General features: G+C 41.9%; 4 protein-coding genes across 5 annotated transcripts in view; 2 read left to right on the plus strand and 2 right to left on the minus strand.

The window, feature by feature from the left end:
• Nucleotides 1-1,331: 1,331 nt before the first annotated feature.
• On the minus strand, nt 1,332-8,436 carry bap1 (BRCA1 associated deubiquitinase 1). The gene is made up of 17 exons (XM_079265264.1): nt 8,308-8,436; nt 7,951-7,980; nt 7,804-7,858; nt 7,471-7,603; nt 6,583-6,702; nt 6,090-6,151; nt 5,801-5,943; nt 5,432-5,510; nt 5,225-5,348; nt 4,831-4,954; nt 4,560-4,738; nt 4,181-4,308; nt 3,584-4,047; nt 3,098-3,336; nt 2,803-2,895; nt 2,629-2,701; nt 1,332-2,228 (listed from the first exon to the last, which is right to left on the minus strand). Exons 1-17 carry the CDS (start codon nt 8,342-8,344, stop codon nt 2,095-2,097), a joined length of 2,217 nt encoding a protein of 738 aa, XP_079121390.1. The 5' UTR covers nt 8,345-8,436; the 3' UTR covers nt 1,332-2,094.
• A 628-nt stretch (nt 8,437-9,064) lies between these two features.
• rad54l2 (RAD54 like 2) lies at nt 9,065-19,385 on the plus strand. 2 transcript variants are annotated; one of them, XM_079265957.1, is made up of 22 exons: nt 9,065-9,185; nt 10,745-10,943; nt 11,065-11,353; nt 11,442-11,578; nt 11,671-11,811; nt 11,912-12,144; nt 12,244-12,426; nt 12,531-12,664; nt 12,753-12,949; nt 13,057-13,399; nt 13,518-13,695; nt 13,833-14,036; nt 14,264-14,382; nt 14,807-14,925; nt 15,255-15,354; nt 15,451-15,656; nt 15,859-16,028; nt 16,511-16,707; nt 17,120-17,319; nt 17,486-17,575; nt 17,665-17,757; nt 18,353-19,385. In XM_079265957.1, the coding sequence occupies exons 2-22, from the start codon at nt 10,796-10,798 to the stop codon at nt 19,372-19,374; spliced, it is 4,503 nt and encodes a 1,500-aa protein (XP_079122083.1). In that variant the 5' UTR covers nt 9,065-9,185; nt 10,745-10,795; the 3' UTR covers nt 19,375-19,385. The 2 variants fall into 2 exon arrangements, with proteins under 2 accessions (XP_079122083.1, XP_079122084.1); XM_079265958.1 differs by having other exon boundaries at nt 17,135-17,319.
• Nucleotides 19,386-22,437: 3,052 nt separating this feature from the next.
• Nucleotides 22,438-23,711, minus strand: cyb561d2 (cytochrome b561 family, member D2). The gene is made up of 3 exons (XM_079265959.1): nt 23,297-23,711; nt 23,164-23,201; nt 22,438-22,949 (listed from the first exon to the last, which is right to left on the minus strand). Exons 1-3 carry the CDS (start codon nt 23,427-23,429, stop codon nt 22,446-22,448), a joined length of 675 nt encoding a protein of 224 aa, XP_079122085.1. The 5' UTR covers nt 23,430-23,711; the 3' UTR covers nt 22,438-22,445.
• Nucleotides 23,712-24,383: 672 nt separating this feature from the next.
• Nucleotides 24,384-25,371, plus strand: part of rassf1 (Ras association domain family member 1) — a gene marked incomplete at both ends in the record, with an annotated part of 5,052 nt that continues 4,064 nt past the window's right edge. The window contains 1 exon segment of the mRNA XM_079266102.1: nt 24,384-24,427. Within this exon segment, the coding sequence (XP_079122228.1) occupies nt 24,384-24,427 (44 nt within the window).

Genomic DNA, 25,371 nt, shown 5'->3' on the forward strand with positions numbered 1-25,371 from the left:
CATGAACCGAAATGACCAGCAACATCACACATGATTTGTTTGAAATGTTATGTTTGTCCATATTTTGCATTTATGTTCCTGTGAGCCTGAAAGAGGTCCACAGTATATAAATTATTTGTGCTTACTCATTATTTAATTACAAAATTATGTAAAACTAAGACTATTAATCGCATAATCTATTGGACAATTAATCAGCAACTATCTTGATAATCGATTGGGATACGTCATTTAAGCAAAGAGGCCAATACATCTTGGTTCCAGCTTTTGAATATACTGCTGGTTTTCTGGTCTTTTACAATTTTAAACTAAATACTTTTTGCTGTTTGGACTCTTGATCAGCAGCTAGGGCTTTGGGAAATTCTAAAAATGGTGGCCATTTACCAAAAAAATCATTATCTGATGTAGTTTCAACCAATTGAATAAACAACTAATTGAGAAAAGGGAAAATTGATTTATTCATAATGAAAATAACTGCTAGTTGCAGATCTAATATTTCTAAACCCACAGATCTTGGTCTGTGTCTCTAAACCAAATCAGAGGCAAACAGTGGTGACATAACACTATGTACAACTGTGTGGGTGAGGGGTATTTTCTACTCTCCTCGACCACTCTGATCATATTAGTGCTCAAACGTGTGGTAAAGACTGACAGTGTCAGATGGAAAATTAAATGAACAACTTCATGGCAAGAGAGAATCAAAAATTCAGTTTGATGGTTTTGACTAGTGGTAAATTATGTTATATGTGACAAACGACTTGTTTACTAATTTGGTTGATGTGAAAATGTTATTTCATTCAGAAAAAAAAAGAAATGTAGCTCTGCAGTATTTTACTACAAATAAAACAATAAATACTGTTCTAAGAGAAAAAGTGAAATTGTTCTGGAAAATATATAATTATTTTAAAATAACACCAGTACAAACACACTAAGAATACAAAATATGCATCTAAATACACATGTACATCACAGTCATGGTGCCACAAGTCCCTCTGCAGTCCATCTTATTGTGGACCATCTCTCTTTACAGCGTATAGAGATGATTCTGAGATGGTCCACTCGCTCCTGAAGGATTGCTCTCCCTAGTGTACACCAACTGTCACTACAATAAAACACTTAGATCTAATAAACCTAATCTTGTTTACTTACTAAGATTTGTAACCTAAGAGTTAACAACATTGGTAAACATGTTGTTGTACTATGAGGGGGAATCCTACACAAATATAAAATACTGTAATCCTGGATCAACCATTCTAGACCCATTAAAAAAAAAAGAGTGAAATCTTGATTATAGCAAGACATTTTATTGACTTTATTGTAGTATGAATCGGCAAGCACACAGAACAACTGAACTCAGTGGTGAGCCAATTAACAGTTACATATGTACAAAAACATACAAGATCACACATCCAACTTAATATTCACTCACTTTGAGATCCATTTCAAGTACAAAAATAACAAAAATAACAGCGTGTTTTTCATTTGCCGGACCTCAAAAGATATTCATACACAGCAAGAGACCCTTTGTTGAAAAAACATTCAAGAGTGTGATTAAAAGATGTTTTTTTTATGTTACAAGGGGAATTACCAACAGTGAAGAGATTATAACTGAAATGCTATGGAGGAATAAAACACCTTCTTTTGTCAGAACACTCAATACTTCATTGGCACCATAAAAACATGGGTAAGGGATGCAGTTGAGAAAATATCAACTTATTGTTACCAAATTGAATATTTATTGACATACTAAACTAACCATAAGACTGTAGAGGAGGTCTTTCAATAATAATGAATGCTCTGCCAGATAAAAAAAAAGCATGCGACACACCCTTGGGCACATGCCTTTTTTCATATTTACAAACAGTCAATAGCAGTGGCACAAGTAAGAAGAAAATTTACATTGAGAGTAAAATGGTAGTACATATATACATAAATGATAAGAACTAACCAAACACATGGTCGATTTCATGGAGGAGAGGAGGCTCAGACTAAAATACAACCCTAGACTGCCGTTAGAACAGAGGTTCAGGATTGCGTTCATTTCATTTTCTCTGTGGCGATTGCTTGGTTTCTTACAGAAGTCGTGATTGTTTGAAGTTACTGGCGCTTGGCTTTGTACGGTCGGGAGCGTTTCCTGCGATCGGGCTTCCTCTGTTTGTGCAACCTGCCGATGCTCACTCCCTGACGGCGACGCACGGAGATGTTTTGCTCCACAAGGCTGGCCAACATGCCTGAAGAAGATACCCAGTCAGAGTGAGTGAAGGAGCAAAGAAATAACAACAGATTTTAGCATGTAACTAGGATTGTACAAATGTGTGGTGGATAAAATGGTATTTATTGTCTTTTATTTCTACTTTTTAGGAGGGACATGCATACAAATGCGTGACCCTGTATGTGTTCTACAACAATATCCATAAATATGATGTGATGTGAATGGAGAGGTATGAAACATTTGGGCACTAATGATCCACCACAAAGAACCCAGGAATATAAGTGGAACTTTAAAAGGTTTAAATGTATTTTCTAATGGAAAGGGTAAAGAGAAAGAGACAGAAAGAGAAAGAGAAAGAGAAAGAGAAAGAGAAAGAGAATGAGAGAGAGAGAGCGAGAGCGAGAGAGCGAGAGGCTTACCTTCTTGGGCCAGCATTGATATAAAGGTGCAGATGAACTCATCGTAATTATGGGTCCTCCTCTGATCATCGATCTGATCAAATGAAAACACATTTTTCATTAAAAGCCAACCAAAACAATGTCTCACTCACCAAACACCAAAAACTGGATTGGTTCCAGGTAAACAAAACCTACTTTGTATTTCTTTCTCTTTTCTACTTCCTCCTTTCGATACACCTCATAATTGGCAATGTCGGCCTCCACACACTTGAGCAGTGCAAGCAGCTCCTGCAAGAGATGGAAAAAGATGAACCGCTCAGTGTGTTTGTTGTTTAATATACCTTTATAGTACACAGCTTTATAAACAACGTATTAGCAGCCCAAGGAAGAAATGTGAGACGAATGTGATGTCAAAAACACATATTGGCAGGCTGATAAAAACATCAAGGTACATATTACAGTTATAACGCGAGGAAATCCTTGGACTTACTTTGGGAGAGTACTTCTCCCCGGGGTGCTTGCTGTCTGCTGTAGTTTCCGTAGCATTGGACTTTTCCTTGCTCGGCTTCACCTCTGCTCCATCTTTGCTCTCCTCTTGTTTCATCCCCACAGACGGTCCCTCGTCTCCCTCATTCACGGCTTCCTTTTCTGCTGCCGAGAGGTCGGCTTTTTCGTTGTCTTTTATCTTCTCGAGAGTGCAAGGCCGCTTTGTGCCATCAGCGGCCAAATCTACCGTTACAGAGAAGAGATGAAATAGCGATCTATGAAAATGAGCTCGACTCAGACAATCCATTAATAAAAATAGTGTACGCTATTCTGATTAAAGGTCCTGTTTACGCCTATTGTATATGATGATTAATAATCTCTGACTGTTCTGTGATTATCAAGGGATAGACTAAAATGCTCGCTTCAACAGAGGCTTTTAAAATCCCCTTTGTATATAACACGGACTATAGTAAGGACCTCTTGCACTCACCAGATGGAGGAAGAGCATAGATGACCCCATCCTCCTGCAGGTGCAACAAGGCTGCGCTGACAGAGGGACCCAGTTCTCTTACGGCGCGGTTATGTCTGGAGTCTAGCCTGAGCATCTCATCTTCTCCAAACAGCACACGAGACAGATGGGATGCCACTGGACTGGATGGCCGCGTGGCAGCCTGGGAGCGTGCGGGGGAGCGTAGCGGGGAGTTGAAGGCGCTGCCAATCTCAGAGGCTGTGTCGGTGCTTTCGTTGCTGGGTGTGGGGGAGGGCTGTGAAGCAGATGTGATGCAAATGCCTCCTGTGCGCCCTTCTGTGCGTACAGAAAGGGGTGTATTTAGGGCATCTTTCTTTTGGGCTTCCTTCTTCAGTTTCTCAGCCAATACAGTGAGGGCAATCTGGCTCTCCATTCCAGTCCCTGTCCGCCCTGGTCGCGATCGCAGACTTGCCTTCCGTCGAAACCTAAATGACAACAAATTCAAAAACAAGAGCAAAATCTAAAAAGATTCTAAAGAATCTAAAGAGCTTTAGCTTCCTTCAGTCAGGTCATAAACATGTAAATAAATGACACCTATATATTCATTACAATGCTAACCTGTTGGATGTGCTTGCGGAACCAGTGACCGCCTCCTCCTCCTCATCATCTTCATCGTCAGAGTATTGGGGTTTGGCCGGCGCTGCCCCTCGAGAGCGTCCAACTCTAGCAGCAAGATCCTCCTCTTCCTGTTAATCAGAGAATATTTTGTAAAACTCCACATCATCTTTTTTCTACAGCAACTAATTAACTATTTAAGCTGCCTTAACAACAGGAACAGAGAAAAAAAATCATACAAAGGGGCTTTTAGTTAACAGTAGAGTGGGTTTGCATTTTGTACAATACAACCCAATCCTCTGACAAAGATCCGGTCAGGCCAAAATTGGTGAAGAAACTGCAGAACACACACACTAGCCAGGACCTTTACTTCTGCTCCTACCTGCATTGGAGACTTGGCATAGTTGTGGTTGTCCAGGAAGGCAGGCAGCCGCGGAACGACAGGGTTGGGACTGGTGACTTGCTGGGGACCTCCTCCTGTGGGGACTGGTGGTTTGCCTATGACCTTAGCGTTTCCTGAGGGGCTAGGGGCATCCTTAGACTGATCTCCTGACTCGTCCACTGAATCGAATGTGAGAGTCGGTGTATTTCAGTAGAATGTTTACAAGATGTATTTGAACAAAGGACCGGGGAAATAAAGCCAACTTAAGTACCTGTTACGGATGTAACTGGCTCCGCATCTGCCTCTTTCTTGATCGCAGTGGTGTTATCATCAACGGAGGAAGACTCCTGCTGCTTCTTGTCGTGGACAAGCTCGGGCTGAGTGAGCCGGATCATCTGAAGGCATGACAACATACAAAAGATATTTGACAACATGTTCACCAATGTCAGGTGACGTCACTGAGGAGATCCTGCTTGGCTAAATATCATCCCCATCACGTTATCTTATATCTCATACTATAAAAGAGGCTTACCATGAACAATTATAAGCCATACCTCATGAGGACATCAAAACAAGTGTCAACTATGACATGCTGCAGCAAAGGTCACAACAACTCATCTATTTGTATTCTATTTCGGGTGAGGAGATATCTAGTAGTTGCTGACCTTCTGGAGACCCTCCAGAACAGTCTGTCGATTCCTCTTTAGAATTTCCAGTTTGGACTCGTACTTCATCCTGCGGTCAGGCACCACTGCCATGAGGTTGAAGCGAATGTCATGGTACGGCTCACTGAGAAAGAGCAGAGCAACAGCATGAGAAGAAGAAGGAGGAGGTGAATTATCGCTGCGTGAGCTAACTGGTTCAGGGCTCACCCGGCAGTGGCCAGTCCGATCCTCTCCATGATCACCCGCCGAGCTTTATCGGTCCATTCCTCCTCCTCACCCCAAGGCCCTGAAATCCAGTCGAATATTATACTTTATTTATGCGTTAATGCAATTCATAGCAAATTTGTCATAACAAGGAATCCCATAACAATATGAATGAGGCCAGATTTCAGGGCACACACTGGATAAAAGCTGCTTCTAACAATGATAAAACATAAATAACAACAGGTGAACTCTTGAATTCAACACAAACCTCTTGTCGACATATGCTCAGCCTTTATGCCAACCTTTAGTGCTTCGATGCCAGCCAAAATGCTACAAATCAGTGTGAAAATAACAGGACTGTGTTTCTCATACCGTGGTCAATGGGGTAAGCCTTGAGTCCGTCGAGCTCAAAGAGGCGGTCTTTGATGGGCACATAGCTCACAAAGTGGAAGGCCTCCATAGTTCGCACTGCACTGATCCCATTCTGTTTCTCCGGCAGGTGCCTGGGCTCCGGTCTCCATAGAAACACGGAAAGAGAGCTTTGTAAACTGATGAATGTACAAAGCAGGACATCTCTCACAGTGTCGTCGACCAATCAAATAGGATTCATTTTTCAAAGAGATGTGAAATTGTTAAAAAGGAACCACTGACTGTAACCTACCTGGCGTGGCTGTTATGTGCTCTGGCCAGCTCTGGGGCATTTCCTATTGCGTAACCTTTACTCTGAAAAATACATTAAATGTAAACATGACAGTGGGTGAGCAGGAGGGAGAGAGATATGATCTGTTACCCTCATATATATATATATATATATATATATATATATATATATATATATATATATATATATGCATGCATTTTAATGCAGCGAGAAAGAGAGACTGTTGATACAAATGAAAAACTCCTGATTTAAAATTAGGTTTGAGCTACAAACACTAGTTGTAAATGCTCATTGTCTGTTCTTTATATTTAATGTGTTTCCACCCAGCACCTATTTAGTTTTTATCAACTTCCTAGGATTTCTTAGACTGTAACAGCCAAAGGAAAAGCAAATCTGAGGACTGATTTTTTAATTAAAACGTAAATATAAAGCACACGATTAAATTACACTTAACACAACACAGATACATGAGTGAGTGTGAGAAACATCTTACCTCTGGGCTAAAGCCTTTCGTGAAAGCCTTCATGCGACTAAGGGTGGTGCCGAGCTCAACGCCACTGCAGTTCAGAAGCACACTCAACAAAGCGTGGGTGGCACATGAATTTGGTATAAGCTAGAGACATAAATGACAGCATAAACACAAGTCAGAGTTAGAATATGGCATCATTACAAGACATGATTTATAAGTGCTGGAAGCAGAAAAATATCGCATGACTTCTACTTTGTATGGTTGAATCGATCCTTATGTTGGGCTATAACAGCACTGGCTGTCCTTTCATTAATACTGAATAGTTAGATCTTTGGTTTCATATGTATTTGTATTCAAGCTTCTTTTTTAGCAGCACAGTTTCTTACAAATAGGACAAACATTTTCAAAACTATTTCACTCAATTTGAGATATTAATGTACACATTTTGCAATATATATTACATTATATGAAAACACAAAGAATGTACTGGTTAGAAGTACCACAATTTTCTGGCTTTTCATACAATTTAAAATCAATACTTGTGGCTAATCAAATAATTTTCACAAATGACTTTGAGGCCAGATAAGGTACAAATGCCACTGTTTTGCAAATTGAATGAAAAAGTAACGACTTAAATACTAAAACAATTGTTATCTAATGTGATATTAAATGGCTGTTTATGATTATTGACGATGAATGAAAGTTGCTCAGGAGCATCGTATTTACATTATGGACAGTACTAATGAAAACAATGTATTTCCCTTAGGTGACTGACAATAAAGTACATCTAATCTAATCTAATACTGATAACATGACAGCTCATGCTCAGCTCAAGGCTTTATGACTTCAAAAACAGATCAGTTGCTCAGTAATCAAAATACCAATCAATAACTGCCAAAGCCAAACACTTACCTGATGAGCAAAGAACATATCATTTACAATTTCCTCATCAATGACAGAAGTCTCATCCACCAAAGTGTTTACTTTCCTCCTGGATCGACGTTCCTCAATCCACTTGAACAAGAAGATGAAGCCATAGACCGGGCTAAAAAATAAAATCATGTCAAACACTGTTCACGTGTTGATTCTACAGTTCAACAGGGTGTAAGAACACGGACACTGTATATTCAGATACAAGCTTGGATGGGATTACCTGATTTATCTGCCAGAGTTTCATTATTGATTTACTCGCAACCAAACACACCAGTTCACCAAACAGACATGTGTGGGTTACAAATGACGTACCTTTGGCATTTGCTTTGAAGATCATAGATTTCCTCTACTTGAACACCTTTGATACCTACATAATACACAATACAATACACATTTTCATTGGCTTTATTAGCCCCCAGGACAGGATTTAGCTATTTTAAAAGTGCAAACGTTACTCACCAAAATCTTCAACCAGCAAAGTGAAGAGTCCTGAAATTATCAAATGTTTTATTTATGGTTAAATAACAGAACACACCAGAAAACCTCATGAATGACGAGTTTAACGTTATTATTTTAGCTAATAACGGTAATCCTCCTGATATTTTGCCTTTGGTTACTCGCTCCATCAACTTGCTCAACAGTTGACAATAGACATACATATTCGTTTTAACCGTGTTTCAATCTTGTATTGTATTCAAGTTCGCTTTCTACGCTTAATAAGTCAAGCTGCTTGGGAAGCTAACCTGTCCATCTGGATGTATGTGGAAGCTAACGATGGGTAACGTTACGCTGTGTTGTTTGTCGTGTTGTCTTTACCTGGATCACTCTCGAGCTCGAGCCACCCTTTGTTCATTTTCACATTTGAGCCAAGCTGAACTAATCTTTAAGATGTGTTCCAGTCCATGTCCAAAAGAGGTGTAATAATCTTAAACGGTCATGTTGTATCCATTCACGACACAACTGTGGAGAGCTCAAGATAAACACAATAGACAGAAATTGGCCGCCTACAAACTACGTCATCAAGAACCGACAGGGGGTCGCAAAAACACGTCCTATCCTCAACTTCCTGTTGTCAGAACTAAGACCAAAATAAATCAAATCAGTCAATCAGTGCATTCGTAGTTTTATTTAAACAACTCTAAATGATGGAGGAGGTGAAATACTAATCAAATTAAAGGTTAAGTAAATGATTAGTTGAATGTCATTATTTCTTGCACTAATGGTCATAAAGTCCGGACTTTTGTACAATACAGCTCCACAGTATTTTCAGAACTTGCCATATAACAAATAAATAAATTAGGGCATATTTAACATTCATATTAACATATGGACATGTAAACAAAATGCTACTCTTACGTTTTTTTATTGTATGAATGTAATGTTTCAGGATTAAAGTGAATAGTGATTGGGGAGAGGCTATTTACCAAAACAAGCACAATACGTTGTTCGGATTTGACGTGTTGCAAACATTAAAAGTTTAAACATGAAAACGGTTTTTTCCCCTTCCTTTAGGGGCTTTCCGGAACCTTACTTGGAGTGTATGGGGACGGTATTAATGGTTACACTGTGAAAAAATGGAAATTAGCAACGCTTATCAGTTAAATTTACACAGTTAACGTACTGGGCGAATTAATTGGTCGGTTGTTGTATGCAAAGCGAGGTTTCTTGAAGAGTACAGCAAAGCTGCATGCAAGGTAAGATCCACCAACACCCCGATGTTTGAATCCAACTGGCACGTCTTACCTAACCGACAGCGTCAGCCTTGTTGTAATTCAGGCTAGCATTAGCTACGTGAACCTCACACCTAAACAATATACGATTGTTATCTTGTTACGGCAGCCCATGAAAACGTCGGTTCAGCAAGGAAGGCTGCTTTTCGTTGAGTCCAAGATACAACCAGCCGCTCTGTTTTGCTTCCACTAGCTAATGGTCAATGTAACGTTATAGTTCAACAGCTAACGTGGTGTTAGCGTTTTGGATTTGCGTTCATTGTTGTGTAATTAGCTAGCATATTGGTCTGCTCGCTCAATTTGAGAAACATCGACATTTATTTGCATTCAGTTTGGAAGTCTCACTTAGCCCACTAACGACAGGTGTTTGATGTTAACGTTAATTAACAATAACAGATGAGCTGCAGAAGTAGCTTCATGCTACTCGTTAGCTGCCTCCATCCTCGGCTCAGAAGCCTTTGGGAGAAATCCCTCCCATGTGTCACGTCATATTTAACATTAGATCCCGCTCTGATGAGTCCCCAGTTCTTTCTCTACTATGATCTCAGATGACCGACATTCAGTATTTGATATATACAAATGTAAACATACTGTATGATCGCTGTAGGAGTCTTACAAAAATAGCCTCTTTTGGACAGACTACAATTGGGACTAACTTCCATACAATGTATACCCCAGACTTCACGCCTGCAAGTTAACCAAAATTATGTAAATGTAGAGATGGATTTCCCATCTAGTTATGCAGTTTGCAGTATTGCCAGTATTTGCTTCTCTGTATAATCTGGCCAAATGAACCAGGACTCAGAGGCAGCAGGCCTATCTTCACTTGAAGTCCCAAGTCTTAGCACCATGACCAAGTTAAAAGCATCTGAGTTGTTGATGCAGAGCTTTTTATTTTGTTTACATATCAGCAGCATTACCAACGAAGCCTCTTACAATCCAAAGAACATTTTAAGAAGTCAGTTTTTTTTTTTTGTCCCAGTAAGATTCTGAAACACTTGTCCATGCTTTTCTCATCAACAGTCCAGCCTAAATTAACGTTTTTGTTGAGAATAGTACTTCTCTCCATATTTGATTTAGCATAATGGCTCATCATTGCAGAGATGAAGAGGTGGTGCTAGGTACAATCAATGCAATAGCACAATGAGGAAACAGACTTTTCCTCAACTGGAATGCCCTTTTAATTGGGCCTGTTCATAGTTAGCTCAACAATTCATTTAAAATGCTTTAATAAGGGCCAAAGATTCAGTCATATCACTCTAGTCCTTTAACACGTTTAAAATCAACAGTGAGTACCTGTTCATTACAGAAGTGACTTTCGAGATTATGTACCTGACATGCTTAAATTCTACGTTGTGTGTTATAAATCAAACATTGTAGTATAGTGGTGAGGGAATACTGTATTCACAGTGCAACTAGTTCATCATGTAAAAATAACAAACACTGATGGTTGTAAAATCTCATTGTCCAATAAGGAGGTTTACTTTTGAAAGGTTAAGATGTGATGTCTTTTGGTACTTCAGGGCTCCTGATGAAGGTGTGTAGGTAATACTTTGAGAGCCTTGTAAGACGCCATGTCTGAAGAGGCCATTTCAGAAAGTGACCTGGAGCCCAGCCTTAACAGTGAAGAAGAGGATTTGGAAAATGAGGAGGAGGAGGACAATGACGACATGGAGGAAGATGAGGATGAAAATGATGGAGACGATGAAGAGGATAGTGTTGGTGAGTGACAAATGAACTTCTCTTGTGCCTCATATTATTCAAATGCATTCACCGATAAGGATTTGGTGTTAACTAGTCTTTGAAGACATCAACTGAAATACTGTTAATTTTCTCTCTCAAGAACGACCTGCGAGTGCAGAGAGCAGGACAGAAGCTGCTCAGGATGGCAGGGACTCCACTTCAACTACCTCCGGAGAGCCGTCCCCAGAGTCTCCGTCTCAGCCTGCGTCCCGGCCGTCCTCCAGACCTCCCTCTCGTTCTCAACCTCCAACCAGCCCAGAAAACTCAAGCCAGAGCAAGCCGGCTCCCAGCAAGACAAAGAAACACAAAGCCTCTAAATCAACCAAATCTTCTAAGTCTTCAAAAGGCTCCAAGCCATCTAAGCCTATACACATGAGGAAGAATATCAGGTACATTTATGTTTTGATATTTCCCCTCAAGTACAGTATATTGCTCAATGTTGGCATGTAAAGCTGAACTTTTTCTTGATGCTTACAGAAAGCTGCTGAAAGAGGATCAGCTGGAGGCTGGGACCAAGGCTGCTCAACAGGAGGAGATGGACAGGAGGAAGCGTCTGGAGCAGCAGAGGAAGGACTTCCCGACAGCAGCCTCAACTGTCCCAGACTCTCAGCTAGGTGCCTGTGAAGCTCTACTTTTCCAGCCATATTGAAGTTTGACATTGCTTTTGGGTGCTTTATAACCGAATACTTTCCCGTCTCTCCGGCAGTCGACGCTGCTTCAATTTTAGGAGAAGTGTCTCACTTGGTCCCGGCACTCCTGATCAAGCAGGATGTGATCTGTCTGGACAGCAGTGGTGATGAAGATGAAATAGTGGACCCCAAGCTGCCTGCACTTGCTATTAGAGATGGTAAGATATATGATGCTAATGTGAAGCTATGATCCTTTTTTTTTTTTTTTCTCTCTCCAAGTGACTTCACACGGTTTTCACTTCTCCTGTGATGACGTAGATATAATTGAGCTTAGCTCTGGGGACGAGGACGCCCTGCAGATAAGCAGCGAGTCGGCCGATGAGGATGCAGATAGCACCGCCGCCTCAGAGGAGAGCAGCGGGGCACATATCAACGATGCAATGAATCTGCCCGATGCCCAGGGTCGAGTGCTGGTTAATATCAGTCACCCTGCAGAGGAGAAAGACCTTTACCTTGCTCCACAGCTGGCCAAGGCTGTCAAACCTCACCAGGTATGTTCAAAATCTCTCTCAAAACATCCTTCTTCAGTAGCAAAATAACCCCACAGACCAACTTGTTTACCCTCAAACATTTGTCTCCTCATTTGTAAGATCGGGGGAATCCGGTTCCTCTATGATAACCTCATTGAGTCACTGGAGCGGTACAAGACCAGCAGTGGCTTTGGCTGCATCCTTGCTCACAGCATGGGGTTGGGCAAGACACTGCAGGTCATTTCCTTCACTGACATCCTACTGATGAATACTGAGGCTCACACTGTGCTGGTCATTGTTCCTGTAAGTAATACAAGTGTGTACAGTGCTAAAAGAAATATTTAGACTAGACATTCTTATTGTTTTGATTAAATGAACCTCTGACATCTTTTTTTCCTTCATAAAAGGTGAACACACTCCAGAACTGGCTGACAGAGTTCAACCTCTGGCTCCCACCACAAGAAGCCCTTTCCCCTGACACTGACCCTGCGTTCGTCACAGGCCGCACATTCAAAGTTCACATTCTCAACGATGAGCACAAGTATGTAACGCGCCATCTCGTGTGCAAGATTAAGCATTGATCGTCCAAAACATTTAAGCTGTTAACCTTCGCTCTGTGTGACCTGCAGAACGACGTTGGCCAGGGCCAAAGTCGTGGAGGAGTGGTCCAGAGATGGAGGGGTGTTGCTGATGGGTTATGAGATGTACCGCTTGCTGTCCATGAAAAAGAGCTTCGTCACGGGCAAGAAGAGGAAATCAAAGAAGCCAGCAGGACCAATCATCATTGATCTGGATGAAGAAGACAGACAGCAGGAACTCATGAAAGGTCGGCAGAGGCCGTGGCCTATGTTGTCTGTGTCAAATGCAAACAAATGTACGGTGTAATTTATATTTACAGACCGATTCCCTCAATCTTCCCTTTTGTCTTTTCAGTTATTGAAAGGGCCATAGCGCGGCCGGGCCCAGATGTGGTGATATGTGACGAAGGCCATCGCATTAAGAACTACCACGCCAGCACATCACAGGCTCTGAAGAACATCCGCTCCCGGCGCAGAGTCGTCCTGACCGGTTACCCGTTGCAGAACAACCTCATTGAATACTGGTGCATGGTGGACTTTGTTAGGCCTGACTTTTTAGGCACACGTCAGGAGTTCAGCAACATGTTTGAGCGGCCCATTCTGAACGGGCAGTGTGTGGACAGCACTCCTCAAGACGGCCGCCTGATGCGCTACCGCAGCCACGTGCTGCACAGCCTGCTGGAGGGTTTTGTCCAGAGGTAAATGTTCTGTCAGTGCTGGATTTAGAAAACTGAACATCATGGTGGAAAATAAAGCATGGTAGCCTGGAAAACGCTTACCTGTCAATAATCTCTGTGGTGCTTTTCTGGGTTACAGGCGAGGTCATGATGTGCTGAGAGACTCGCTTCCCTCCAAGGAGGAGCATGTGATCTTGGTGCGGCTCTCTCCCATTCAGAGGGCGCTGTACACCGAGTTCATGAAACGCTTCCGAGAAGCCGGGAACAATGGCTGGCTCGGTCTAAACCCACTCAAAGCCTTCTGTGTATGCTGCAAGGTGAGGCGGCTTTCCTTGCTGTTAGGTAGAAGCTTCTGGTGGAAGGACCAGACCAACCGGTTTTCTGGTGATACGTTTGATGAATCCGTTTGTTTTTGATCAAGTAAGCCTCCTTCCTCTTCCCCGGATCCCTCCAGATCTGGAATCACCCAGACGTCCTCTATGAAGCCCTGCAGAAGGAGAATCATGCCAACGAGCAGGACCTGGACCTTGATGACATCCGCTGTCCTGCTGGCTTAAAAGCCAAAGTGGCCGACTCGAGCAACAGCAAAGTCAACAACGCCCTGCCGCTAATCAATGTCTCTCAGGAAAGAGCCAATCAAGTCATCACATATGAATGGGTATGTCAAGACAGTTAATGTGAAGCTGTTGTCTTCTGGGCTCAGTTTTACAGCTAAAAGATGACTTGTTGTTTGATTTTTGTTTCAAGCTTGTAAAATGTTGAACATTGAAATGTTTACTACTTTGTTTTGTGCCGATATGTCTCCTATACCAGTATGTAATCTTAGTCCTCATGTCCGTATAGAGACCTGAGGTCTGAATTCAACCTCCACATTCTATGTTCCAGGCAAAGGGCATAATGTCAAACTACCACACCGGAGTTCTGGAGAACTCTGCCAAGATGATTCTGCTCTTCCACTTGATTGATGAGTGTGTAGCAAGAAGAGACAAGATGTTGATCTTTAGGTAAGTCCAGCGTACATTGTGTTAACCACCATTCCACCATGAAGCGGCTTAGAGACGAGGGAGACCGACTTTGCATTTCAGCGTATTAGATCAGACTTCTGGAGCTTTCAGAGGTTTTTACAAACTAGGAAATTCATATTTTACTCTTCCTACGCTGTGTGAGGTTTTCTGCTTCTCTTCCAGGTTACTCCTGTAAGCAGGAATTTCATAGTTTACCAAAATGATGACCTTTTCATTGAACGCATTTCATAGTTGTTTGTAGTCCTACATGTACATACAGCAGTACTGTGACATCTGACTGATTAATAGTACCTCTTTACTTTGAGTAACAACACTGCAGTCACTTTATTTCATAAGTTTTATTCACTTCATACCAAAGTGTACTTTTCTTACCGCTTATCTGTTTCTGCTCTTTCCCTTCTAGTCAAAGTTTGTCCACCCTGACGGTGATTGAGGACTTCTTAGCAAAGAGACCCATGCCGACAGGCATCGCCTCCTCTGACGCCCAGAGCCAAAACTGGGTTCGCAATCTCAATTACTACAGTGAGTCATCCAATCTCTTCTCTCTCGTCTCTCTCGTCTCTCTCCCACACAGCAACTCTGCAGGAAGTGTGGTCATCACCACTGAAGCCTCACAGTTTTGATGGTCTTTATTGATTTAGTATCAATTTAGCTGCAATTCCTTGCATTTCTTGACAAGAATGTTTGTTTTTTGTAAATATAGTTTGAGTCTTTTTTTTATATCTCCCATAAGAATTTGATAGAAATGTCCAGGATTAAAAATCTCAAATATCTGAAGTATTCAATGAAAAATATTACGATGACGCGTTCAGGTGCTTCAGTGTTGAGAGCTAATGTGTGTCTGTCTACAGGATTGGATGGGAGTACATCTGCCTCAGAAAGAGAGCGACTGATCAATCAGTTTAATGACCCAGAAAACACCAAAACATGGGTCTTCCTACTTTCTACAAGGTGTGTGTCACTGCTCTCTTTTTTATTTTTTATTTTTTCCCACTTCCTGTGTTCACTGACTGAAATATTATCAATGACTTGCTGTGTTCCTTTCAGAGCGGGCTGCTTGGGGGTCAATCTGATTGGGGCTAACCGTGTGGTTGTGTTTGATGCCTCCTGGAACCCGTGTCATGATGCTCAGGCGGTGTGCAGGGTGTACCGCTATGGTCAGAAGAAACCCTGCTACATTTACCGCCTTGTCTGTGATTTCACCTTGGAGAAAAAGATTTATGACCGACAAGTCTCCAAACAGGGCATGTCTGGTAAGAAATACACTGAAATCCTGACTTTACTTTCAAGGCACATTTTCTAAATGCGAGCAGTGTGTCCATGGATTGGACGTTTCCAGACTTCCACACTTAGACCTGCTTTATGATTATTTAAAAAAAAAAAGAAAAGACATCAAAATCTCACTTTTTACAACGTGGGACCTTTATAATGTGGTGTCTGTGTGTTTGTCTGAAGACCGTGTGGTTGATGACCTGAACCCAGTGCTGAACTTCACGCGTAAGGAAGTGGACTCGCTGCTGCATTTTGTAGAAGAGGAACCTGGAAGAATTTCTCTGGAAGCCCAGGAGGAATTTGAAATCGTGATGCATCAAGCGTGTCAGCTTTACCCACACCTCATCACCAAGGTACAGTTGCATGATGGGCGTCACTTACACAGCCATGTCACCTGTGATGGTGGTGATCTTCTTTTTTCGATTTACTGGTGATTTCTTCTATTCTTATTGAGGGATCTTTAAGATCAGAGGGATCTTTGTCTGGTCGTACAGCATTTTGTTCTACATGACTTATTTTACAAAACTTTCATACAAAATAACATCTATTTGTAAAGAGACTTTCTAGAGTAGCCAAACCTTTGAACGGCAATGTAGAAGCCTAGACCCTACTAACACTAGCCCAAGACCACTGGTTGGCCTTCTAAATGCCTCACCGCTTACCAAATGAAAACCTCACGTATATTCTAGTAACACTTACATTTCCCCAGTTTACCTAGTAAAACTGGAATTCTATCTGAAATGGGCAGAAGTCCGTCAACCTGCCTCTTGAATGGAAAATCCAATCTGACGGTTGATCTGTAATTTAATTTCCCTCTTTCCATTTGTCTCCTTAGCAACCTTTTCATCACGAGTCTCTGCTGGTGGACCGGAAGGAGTCGAAACTGACCAAAGCCGAGAAGAGAGCCGCCAAGAAGAGCTACGAGGAGGAGAAACGAGCCTCTGTGCCCTACTCGCGCCCCTCATACGCCCCTTATTACCCAACCAGTGATCAGACGCTCACAAACATACCAGCATTCAACCAACGCGGCTGGTGGGTTTTACACGCCATATTTTTAGCTTGCATTCATTTTAGGAATCTAATTTCATTGTTTGCATAGTGGCTCACAGATGCTAATGTTTTGTTTCAATGTAAACCATTAGCTCCACAGCTACAACTACAAAATAACCAGCTGTGTTTTCCTGATATTCTGGCATGCAATGCATTTACAATTGACTCTTTCCTCCACGAACATATTGAGGAGTCTTAGTGCTTACTGGCAAAAACAGGCATCCAAATTTAAACCACCGTTAAGTTTGTTGCTTTCTTTGAGATTGTAGCTCTACGTGAGTTTATCTTCTTTTTCTAATACATTTCCATCAGACCAGACAAAACTGTTCGTGTGCGTGTGCGTGTGCGTGTGTGTGTGTGTGTGTCTGTGTGTGTGATCGTCTCATGAGTTCAGCCCTCCTATTTTCAGGCGTCCCATGGCACGGCCAGATGACAAGCCCGTGGCAAGTGTCAGGCCCATCCAGTCAACCCCAATCCCCATGATGCCTCGCCAGGTCGGCATGGGCATTGCTGGCTCCAGCGCTGCCGGCAGCCTGCCTGTCAACTTCCTGCAGAAAGCCGGAGTTTATGTGCAGAGAATCGTCACCTCAACTGGTAATGTATAATATTTCAAACGCTTAGTGAATGTGTCGCACCAACCCTGAAATGTTACATTTTGAATCCACCATTTAATCTTTCAATAGAAGCAAAAATTAATTGTTTCTTGTGACATGTAGTGACCAGGCGAAAACAAGTTGCCATTTTTGTTTTCGATCTACAGATATTGTAATCCCAGGAGCCAACAGCACAACAGATATTCAAGCTCGAATTAGTGCAGGAGAGAGCATCCATGTCATCAGAGGATCGAAAGGTAGTTGCAACAACGCAGTCATTTCTCTCTTCATATAAAGCATTTTGAGTTACTGCCGAGTCCATCACTTGACGTATTCTCCACCACAGGTACCTACATTAGGACAAACGATGGAAGGATTTTTGCTATTCGATCTGGAAAGTTCAGTCGGCCAGCACTCGGGGGCTCTGCTGCTTCAAGGGGTACGAAGTCATATTTATTCATCTTGGTTCCAGCTGGATCATTTTGCATTGCAACGATCCGAACAAGTCGTAACCGGTTTCAGAAAAAAAACCCAGATGATGTCATAGTGATGTCATCAGGGTTATCTCCATTTTTGGCTTTAGACTTAAAGACTACTACAAAAAGCCTTACAACAGGAGATGTGGAGTTTTAAAGATGTGGGCATTTAGGAGGTGTCTGATGGAAGACACCATCAATTTGGAGGGATTTGAGCGCTTTAGAGTTATTACGGAGTGAAAGTCAGGATACCTCAAGCTCTGCTGCACACATTTGAACTATCCTTATTTGATGGTTTCTGACAACCCTCCAACTGTATGGAAGTAACATACTTAATCTGGAGTACACATTCAACTCCTCAGTACGTTAAATACAATGTTTTAGAGGAGGAAACACTACAAGGAATTACTGTTGATTATTCGTTTCTACAGCATTTGTACATTACAGGACATATTTCACCATATTATTTCCAGGACTGATCTTTTCAAACATAAATTATTCAGAGACGCTGTACATGTCTCCTGACATTTCACGAGTGCATTTCTTTCTCCGCCACAGACACCCAGGGTTCCCTGATCCATCCACGCAGTAATGGCTGTTCATCTCCTGTGGATCAACAGCAGGGCTCCCCCAACGGGGAGCAGCGGCCCTCCTCTCCCTTAAGCTCTGAGATTCTCAGAGAGCTCAGCCGCTACGCTTCATCCTCGGGTGATGCCGCCGCTGCCGGCATGGGGAATGAATTGCCATCGCCATCAGAAATGTTGGCTATAACAGCGGGGAGTCAAGGCAGTTCACAAAACAATCAGGCCGGTGATCTCAACAGGCAGCTGAGCGACGACCTCTTGAGCTCGGTTCTAGAGATGCGTGGCAGCAAGCGCCGGAGTACTGAAAGCCAGGGCAACACGCAAATAGGAGGCAAACGCACTTCTGCTGCAAATCGATTCCCTGGACTGTCCATGGGCTCCAGTGGGCTCGGCTATCCCCCGGTGGGTCTGAACTCCTCCTCCCTACTGGAGAACCTAGGTCCCATGAGTCATCCACTTCTGATGGGTGGTAGCGGTGGATCGTCATTCCTTCAGACGCCGGGACAAACCCTGGCTGACCTACAGACCATGTTCCCCTCTGCAGGCTCGGACCTACTGAGGCAGTCTGCCACAGGAAACGGACACCTTCCCAGCCCCTCCTCGTCCTCTCTGCCGACCGCGTTCTCCTCCGCTTCCACCACCATCCCCATGTCATCGACAGCCTCGGCAGCCACTTCTTCTTCCCTGGCGTCCGGTTCTCTGCCTTCGTACTTGATGAATCCCAACATGGCCGGACTGCTGTCATCCGGCTTCCCTCTCAACTACAGTCAGTCGCTGCTCTCTGAGCCGAGGATGTACCCTACCGCTCTCCTCTCCGGGTCAGGGGGATTCCCCGCGTCTAACTCCAGCTCTGCTGCATCCAGTTTCCTCTCCCACTTCAACAATCCCACTTCCAGCCTGTTGGGGGCCGCGCTGACTCAGCAGGACATGCATCAGAGTGCAGAGAACGGCGGCAGTAGTTCTGATGACGACGTCATAGAGGTGATGGGACAGTAGAGCGGCAGTTTTATCAATCATGGCAAACATAAGTTAGGAATGGGAATGATTACACGTTTACTAAATGAACTGAATTCCCATTCCCATTCCTAATGGCCTCATTAAACCCCCCCCCCCCACACACACACACACACACAGAGATAGACTCTCACCTGCAACTGAGAGAATCAACTTGTACCTGAATGACTTTACAAAGTCAGAGTAACAAATCCTTATGCTGAATATCCCCGAGTTGTTCAGCTGGAGCGTCGGAGCAGTCGGAACAGACCACTGTTGTTCGGGGACCAGCTGACTCTTTCTAAGCACAGCCTCCACTGCGAGGCCTCTCCGTGCTCTTCCTTTTATTTCCCCCGAATCCAAACGGAATAATGTGATAACTGCTTCTTGTTGGATTGTCTTGTCATGACACATTGCTGTGAAACGGTCTCGTGCAAACCAAGATTTGACCAACTGTTTCACCTGTCAGCAGTGCTCACCTGCTGATCACTGATCTACTCTTCTTTTTCTACTAAACGATACCGGAAGGCAACACAGTACAATAAACGACTCGCGGTGGCTCCAGAACGTGGTGTTAATATTCGTCAAAATCCACTTGACATTATATTTAGAGAAAATCCTTGGAGGCTTACCTTCAGCAACAGAGATCTTAGGCTTTCAGAGCATATTTTAGTCTTTAGCAATTTGATAGACATTGTAGCATCCCCTGTTGAGAGGATATTATATGTGATACTGTAACTGAACATGTTGATACTTTGTAAATAGCATCATTATCATTGTTTATATTGCAAGTCAATACTGTGCAATGTGTAGATTTTGGTTGGAGGGAGATGGTTTTGTTATTACAGCGACTATCATGATGATAAACACGCTCTCGCATTGATGCTAGTGAAACAAATTTATGTTCAACTTTATAATTTACCTCTTTTTTTTTTTTTTTTCCCTTAAAACTAAAGTGAATGTACTTTCATGTTAGCCTTTGATAACACCAGGATTCGGACTGTGTTCTTTAATTTTTAGCCTTAAATAACACAAAGGGGTCTTGAGTCTGGAGCGTTTATCTTGGTACATCCTTTGTACTAATCTGTTGGAAGAACTACTGAGCATTTAGACAGTCTGTGTGAAGCTAAAAGCACGTGTTGGGCAGATTCAGCGTTGTGTGGAAGGCAACAGGAGAAGAAAGCAAGTTTTCATGTTGCTCAGTTGCCGCTTTTCTTTACGGTTTTCTTTTTTACTCAAGTGTCCCCAACATCAGACAGCCTATGCCCTACATGAAGGTTTGATGATCCTAATTTTCTTATGAGAACAAATGTTACATAAACTGTAGGAAACATTGCATTCATGCAGCCTGAGTGTCTAAAACCTTCAGTCAATGTAGCCACCAACCATCAAAACAGACAGCGAACATTTCACTACAAACACCTGTGACTGTTGCAGAACCAGGTCCGGTGGTGCGGTGGCCTTTACCGAACTGACAGTGCCATCGCGTGGTAGCGTCTGTAAAAGCAGTGCCGTGTACGTAGCTTCTGTCGGTAGGCGGTGCTTTAGGGAGTTTAGGTCTTTGCTGTACTCTGTAGCCTTGTGTTTCTGTGTTGTGATGACACCTCAAGGTATGTTGATTTAGGAAAGCCCTTCCACTTCGTCTGTAAAATAGGCTAGACGCAGTGGTTAACTTTTTAGAAAATACTGGACAACCTGAGACAACTGATCATTCCCTATGAAGTTCGATTTTGCTCCCACTGTTCACTTTTTGTTAGCACTGGCTCGTTCCCTGTTGTTCTGGATGCTTCATTTCTATCATCACGGACGATGGACGTTTTCTTCAGCATGTTTCGGGAACTTGTGATGCTTTGTTTCAGGTTTAAAGGTGGAGCTGTTACTTAATGGATCATATCTGCTTGTGAACTGTACGAGGTACATCATATTGACGCCGTGTCTTTTTGATCTGTTGGATACCTTTTGCATTTGAATCTTGGGAATTGTCAATTTATAAAACCTGTCTGCCATTTGTCAATTACGTGCGTTTTTGTTTCATGGAAATATTTCAGTTTTTAAAATGTTTTTTATAACTTCTTATTGCCAGTTGTCTCCCTTATTTCAATGTAAGCGTCCGAAATTTATTTATAATGGAAAATACATTCTTTGTTGTAATTACATTTTTTTAACGTTTTGTTCACTTTGACCCATTGACGGCTGATTCAGTAAGAATTTCGTACATGCAGCCTAGATCGAAGCAGAATATGACTGTGTTATCAATGTTATTTTAACAATAAAACAATCTTCTATTGCATTGTGAATCATTTACAAATTATTTTAATTTACAACATATCTTCAGTTAAACAGGTGGCTACATAAGTAATTAAAGGCAACAAATAGTCAAAAGGCAGGATAAGCAACCTGAGATACAATAGTTCAACATAAATTCAGTACTTTCAAGGTGATAGGAAGGATTTTAGAAATACTTGATTTTCAAAGTTTTATTTTAATAGTACTTTCTGCAAATCTCCCAATATGATGGTCCAAAACCTTCACACTGCACAGCTTGCTGTAGATGAAAATGAACCGCTTTATTTTAATTTGTGTTTTAGGCACAAATTTTTATCTTTTTTCTAAAACAATCTACAGGCGTGCTAGCAGCTCACTGCTTTGCAAAATGCGGTTCTGTTTTTTATCAGGTATTATATTCAATTTAATTCAGCATATTAGCATGCTAACAATTGGTGTTAAAATCAAAGTACAGCTGAGGCTGAATGTCATTACTTTTGGAAGTATTTGGTCATAAAATAAATCCCTTGTCATTTTTACCGAGAAAATAAACAATCCTTGAAAAGAAAAAGAAGAAACATGGCCTCAAGTGTTCTCAATGGTTCTGTGTATGCAATCCAAAAAAGCAAGAAAAGTCATTAATTATCCACATTTGACACATGGCGCTTAATAACCTTCAACGAGGCGTGCAGCTGCAGACACCAGTTCCTTTGTAACTTTCATGCAAACCAAACTGATTTCATGTCAGTAATGAAATCTACGTGACAAAACTTGCACAAGTATTCAGTGAGTGTTTTGAATGTCTTCGGTCAGGACTGCAGCCGTTTCTTAGCCGTGTACGCGCTGCTCACTTGGTTCATTATGACGAGGGCATTGAGAGCCGAGCAGAGTGCTGACAGGTACCAGGTGTATTCCCCCACTGACCCAGTAAACCAGGCAGAGCTGAGGCCGAGGAGCAGGCTGGCACTGCCCAGCAGGTATGTGACCATTCCAGTTGCTGCATGGTAGCGTTTGAGTTTGGCCAGGGACCAGCCTTTGGCCAGGGAGTGGTAGATGAGAGGCACTGCTGCCAGAGACTGCAGCCCCACCACACACACCGTGAGCAGGCCCAGCACACCGTGCCACGAGGTGAAGTGGGGTTTACCGTTCAGGTGTTTGTTGTAATAGATGGCTGCCAGACCCAGGACTGCACAGGACGCACAGAGGCCCTGCAGGATCCCGTGAACACGACCTTTTGTCTTGTGTGAGAACCTTTTCAACGGGGAGCCATGGGGGGAGAAAGGAAGTATGGCTTCTGTCATGAAGAAGGAGAACTAATGGAAAAGGAAAAAAAATAAAATAAAAATGGAGCAGCTACTCAATATTATTGTCATTGTTGATTCGTCTGTTGGTCTATAAAATATAGAATGTCCATCACAATTTCCTAAAGCCCAAGTGCCTTAAACAGTTAACAAAATTATTGATATTATTTTTATTAATCCACTTATAACAGCTGAAAATGATTTATAATGAAAGCTTTCAACTTACAGCTAGTGTCATGAAGAAAGGATGCCAGGAAAACCAACCTAAAATAAAACAAACATCAAACAAACAAATCAAATTAACAAATGGTATTCAAACAAGTAACACACAACCATGTACCAGATGATAAAGCACTCACTTGTACCCGGTCGAGACAGAAGTGCGATGAACACAGTGAAGCCGATGCAGATACAGTGGGACAGAAGTGCGGAAGCTGTTCTGGTACAGCCGTAGATCCGAGGCTCGGACCCAGTCTCTTTGTTGTAGACCATATTAAAGACAAGTGTACGTGGACTTGAGCAGTTCAACAGCAATCGACTAACTGTACCACAGGTTGTCGCCTAAAATGAACTCGTATAGTTTCAGCCAAACAGAAGCGGAAGTGGTGATTAATGAAGAGTTACCGTTGCCTCCTCGTGCTTAAGTGTTGTTGATTTCCAAGATGGAAGACGGGACTTTAATAGCAGATTCCTACATATACAGATAACTGTCACATGGCGGTAACATAACGATTCACAGATCTTTATATCTGTGAATGAAGTCCAATGTGCTATACGTTACTTCACTGGACTGAAAATAAAAAAAACATCCGGAGAGTTATTTTCAGAATAAAGCGTTATATTGTCAATCCACCGTCACTCAAAAGACTATAAAGGCTATCCTGGCTCCACCAAACATATTCAACCTGAGCAGAAGTCTATACAGCCAGAATAAGTGAAAACACCTGTGTGGGTTTGTGGGGCCTTTAAACTTCACACACATCTTTCATTACTACTTAACAAGAAATAAATTAGAGTTTTGTTCTCAGGGACAACACTGAGGTGGCACTTTTCCATCTGGATAGTGATTTTACAATCCCTCACACAGCCCAACAAATAATATTAAATTTTTTTTTATTGTAGGAGGATATGAATCCAGTAGCAGTGAGTCCATATCGATTTTAATACAAATAAATACTTTTATTCTGAAATCAGAGTATCCGGATATCCGGATGTTTATGACGGTGAACTCCAGCCAGGCTGACGTGGATTGCTCCGGGACAGATTTCCCATATGCATTTAGTGAAAACACTTTTTTCCCCTGGTTGCATCAAGCCCGGAGCTGCAGGCACAGAGTTGACAAGAAAAGAGTATTCATTCCGATGGCATTCAATGGTTAACTCGAAAAATCTCAAACGTGTATTGTCAAACGACCACAAGTCAGTTTGGTCTGAGCCGGCTGGTGTGATGTCTCGGACTAATACCACCCATTTTACATGCAACATTCAGTGGTCAGTTGTGCTCCAATTACTCTCTCACAAGCGTGTGACTCTGCAGGGCCTGCCCATACTGGGCATGCAAAGCAAACAAACAACAACATGCTCATTCAGGACATCCCTCTCTTTGTTTTTCTCAGTCTGTCTCACAAACACATTATATATTATAGATATAGACACATGATTATGCTCACCAGATACAGTGTCATATGTTCTATTCAGCCTTAAGCAAATTAAGTCTAATTACAGAGTGGCAAAGCAGCTATGTTTTTGTCCATTGTGTGTTTCTTTGTTGGTTTCATTGTTTATTTTTTCTAGAGATGTTAGATTTGCCATGTCCAGATTGTGGCATTAAATATAACATCAAAATGATATGTATTGGGCTATAATACATTCTTACTCCCACATTATAAACTCCAGTTGATATGAGACTCAGGATCATGGTAATGCATCCATTTTCTACTCTATTTTATTGACTTTCAAACAGTGGTGGATGAAGTATTCAAATCATTTACTCAACTCAAAGTGGCAATACCACAGCAAAATACTCCATTCCAAGTAAATGTTGGGTTTCAAAATTTCACTGAAGTAAACATTTACAAATTCGCAACAAAAAACTCTTATTATATAGTATCAAAAGTAAGTAGTTACTGTCAGTGTTAAAGTGTTGATCGTGTTAATATTGGATCATTATTATCGATATATTAATATGTAAGCAGAACTTTAATTGTGTAACTTAATAGATGGTCGAGGTGGAGCTAAAAAAAAGTCAGCTGTGTCAAAGACAAATATCTCAAAATCGTACTTAATTACAGTATCACTTAGTTTATTATTTGACTGTATTTACATTACACCACTACTTTTCAACATGTTTTTGTTTTCAAAAACACTTTGACATCTTAGATTGTCCAGGGCATATTAACTTCACTTAATTAAATACAGTGCAAGTGAATTTTTTT

Source organism: Melanostigma gelatinosum (assembly GCF_949748355.1).
Source record: "Melanostigma gelatinosum genome assembly, chromosome: 3".
Lineage (NCBI taxonomy): Eukaryota > Metazoa > Chordata > Actinopteri > Perciformes > Zoarcidae > Melanostigma > Melanostigma gelatinosum.

Coding starts and splice junctions, on each gene's coding strand:
- rad54l2 (XM_079265957.1), top strand. CDS start 10,796: ATGTCTGAAGAGGCCATTTCAGAAAGTGACCTGGAGCCCAGCCTTAAC. Junction 14,383..14,806: donor GACAAGATGTTGATCTTTAG/GTAAGTCCAGCG, acceptor TTTCCCTTCTAG/TCAAAGTTTGTCCACCCTGA. Junction 17,758..18,352: donor GGGCTCTGCTGCTTCAAGGG/GTACGAAGTCAT, acceptor TCTCCGCCACAG/ACACCCAGGGTTCCCTGATC.
- cyb561d2 (XM_079265959.1), bottom strand. CDS start 23,429: ATGGTCTACAACAAAGAGACTGGGTCCGAGCCTCGGATCTACGGCTGT. Junction 23,202..23,296: donor TCTGTCTCGACCGGGTACAA/GTGAGTGCTTTA, acceptor GTTTTATTTTAG/GTTGGTTTTCCTGGCATCCT. Junction 22,950..23,163: donor CTTTCTTCATGACACTAGCT/GTAAGTTGAAAG, acceptor CTTTTCCATTAG/TTCTCCTTCTTCATGACAGA.
- bap1 (XM_079265264.1), bottom strand. CDS start 8,344: ATGAACAAAGGGTGGCTCGAGCTCGAGAGTGATCCAG. Junction 5,511..5,800: donor GGCTTACCCCATTGACCACG/GTATGAGAAACA, acceptor ACTGGATTTCAG/GGCCTTGGGGTGAGGAGGAG. Junction 4,739..4,830: donor GCCAGTTACATCCGTAACAG/GTACTTAAGTTG, acceptor CATTCGATTCAG/TGGACGAGTCAGGAGATCAG.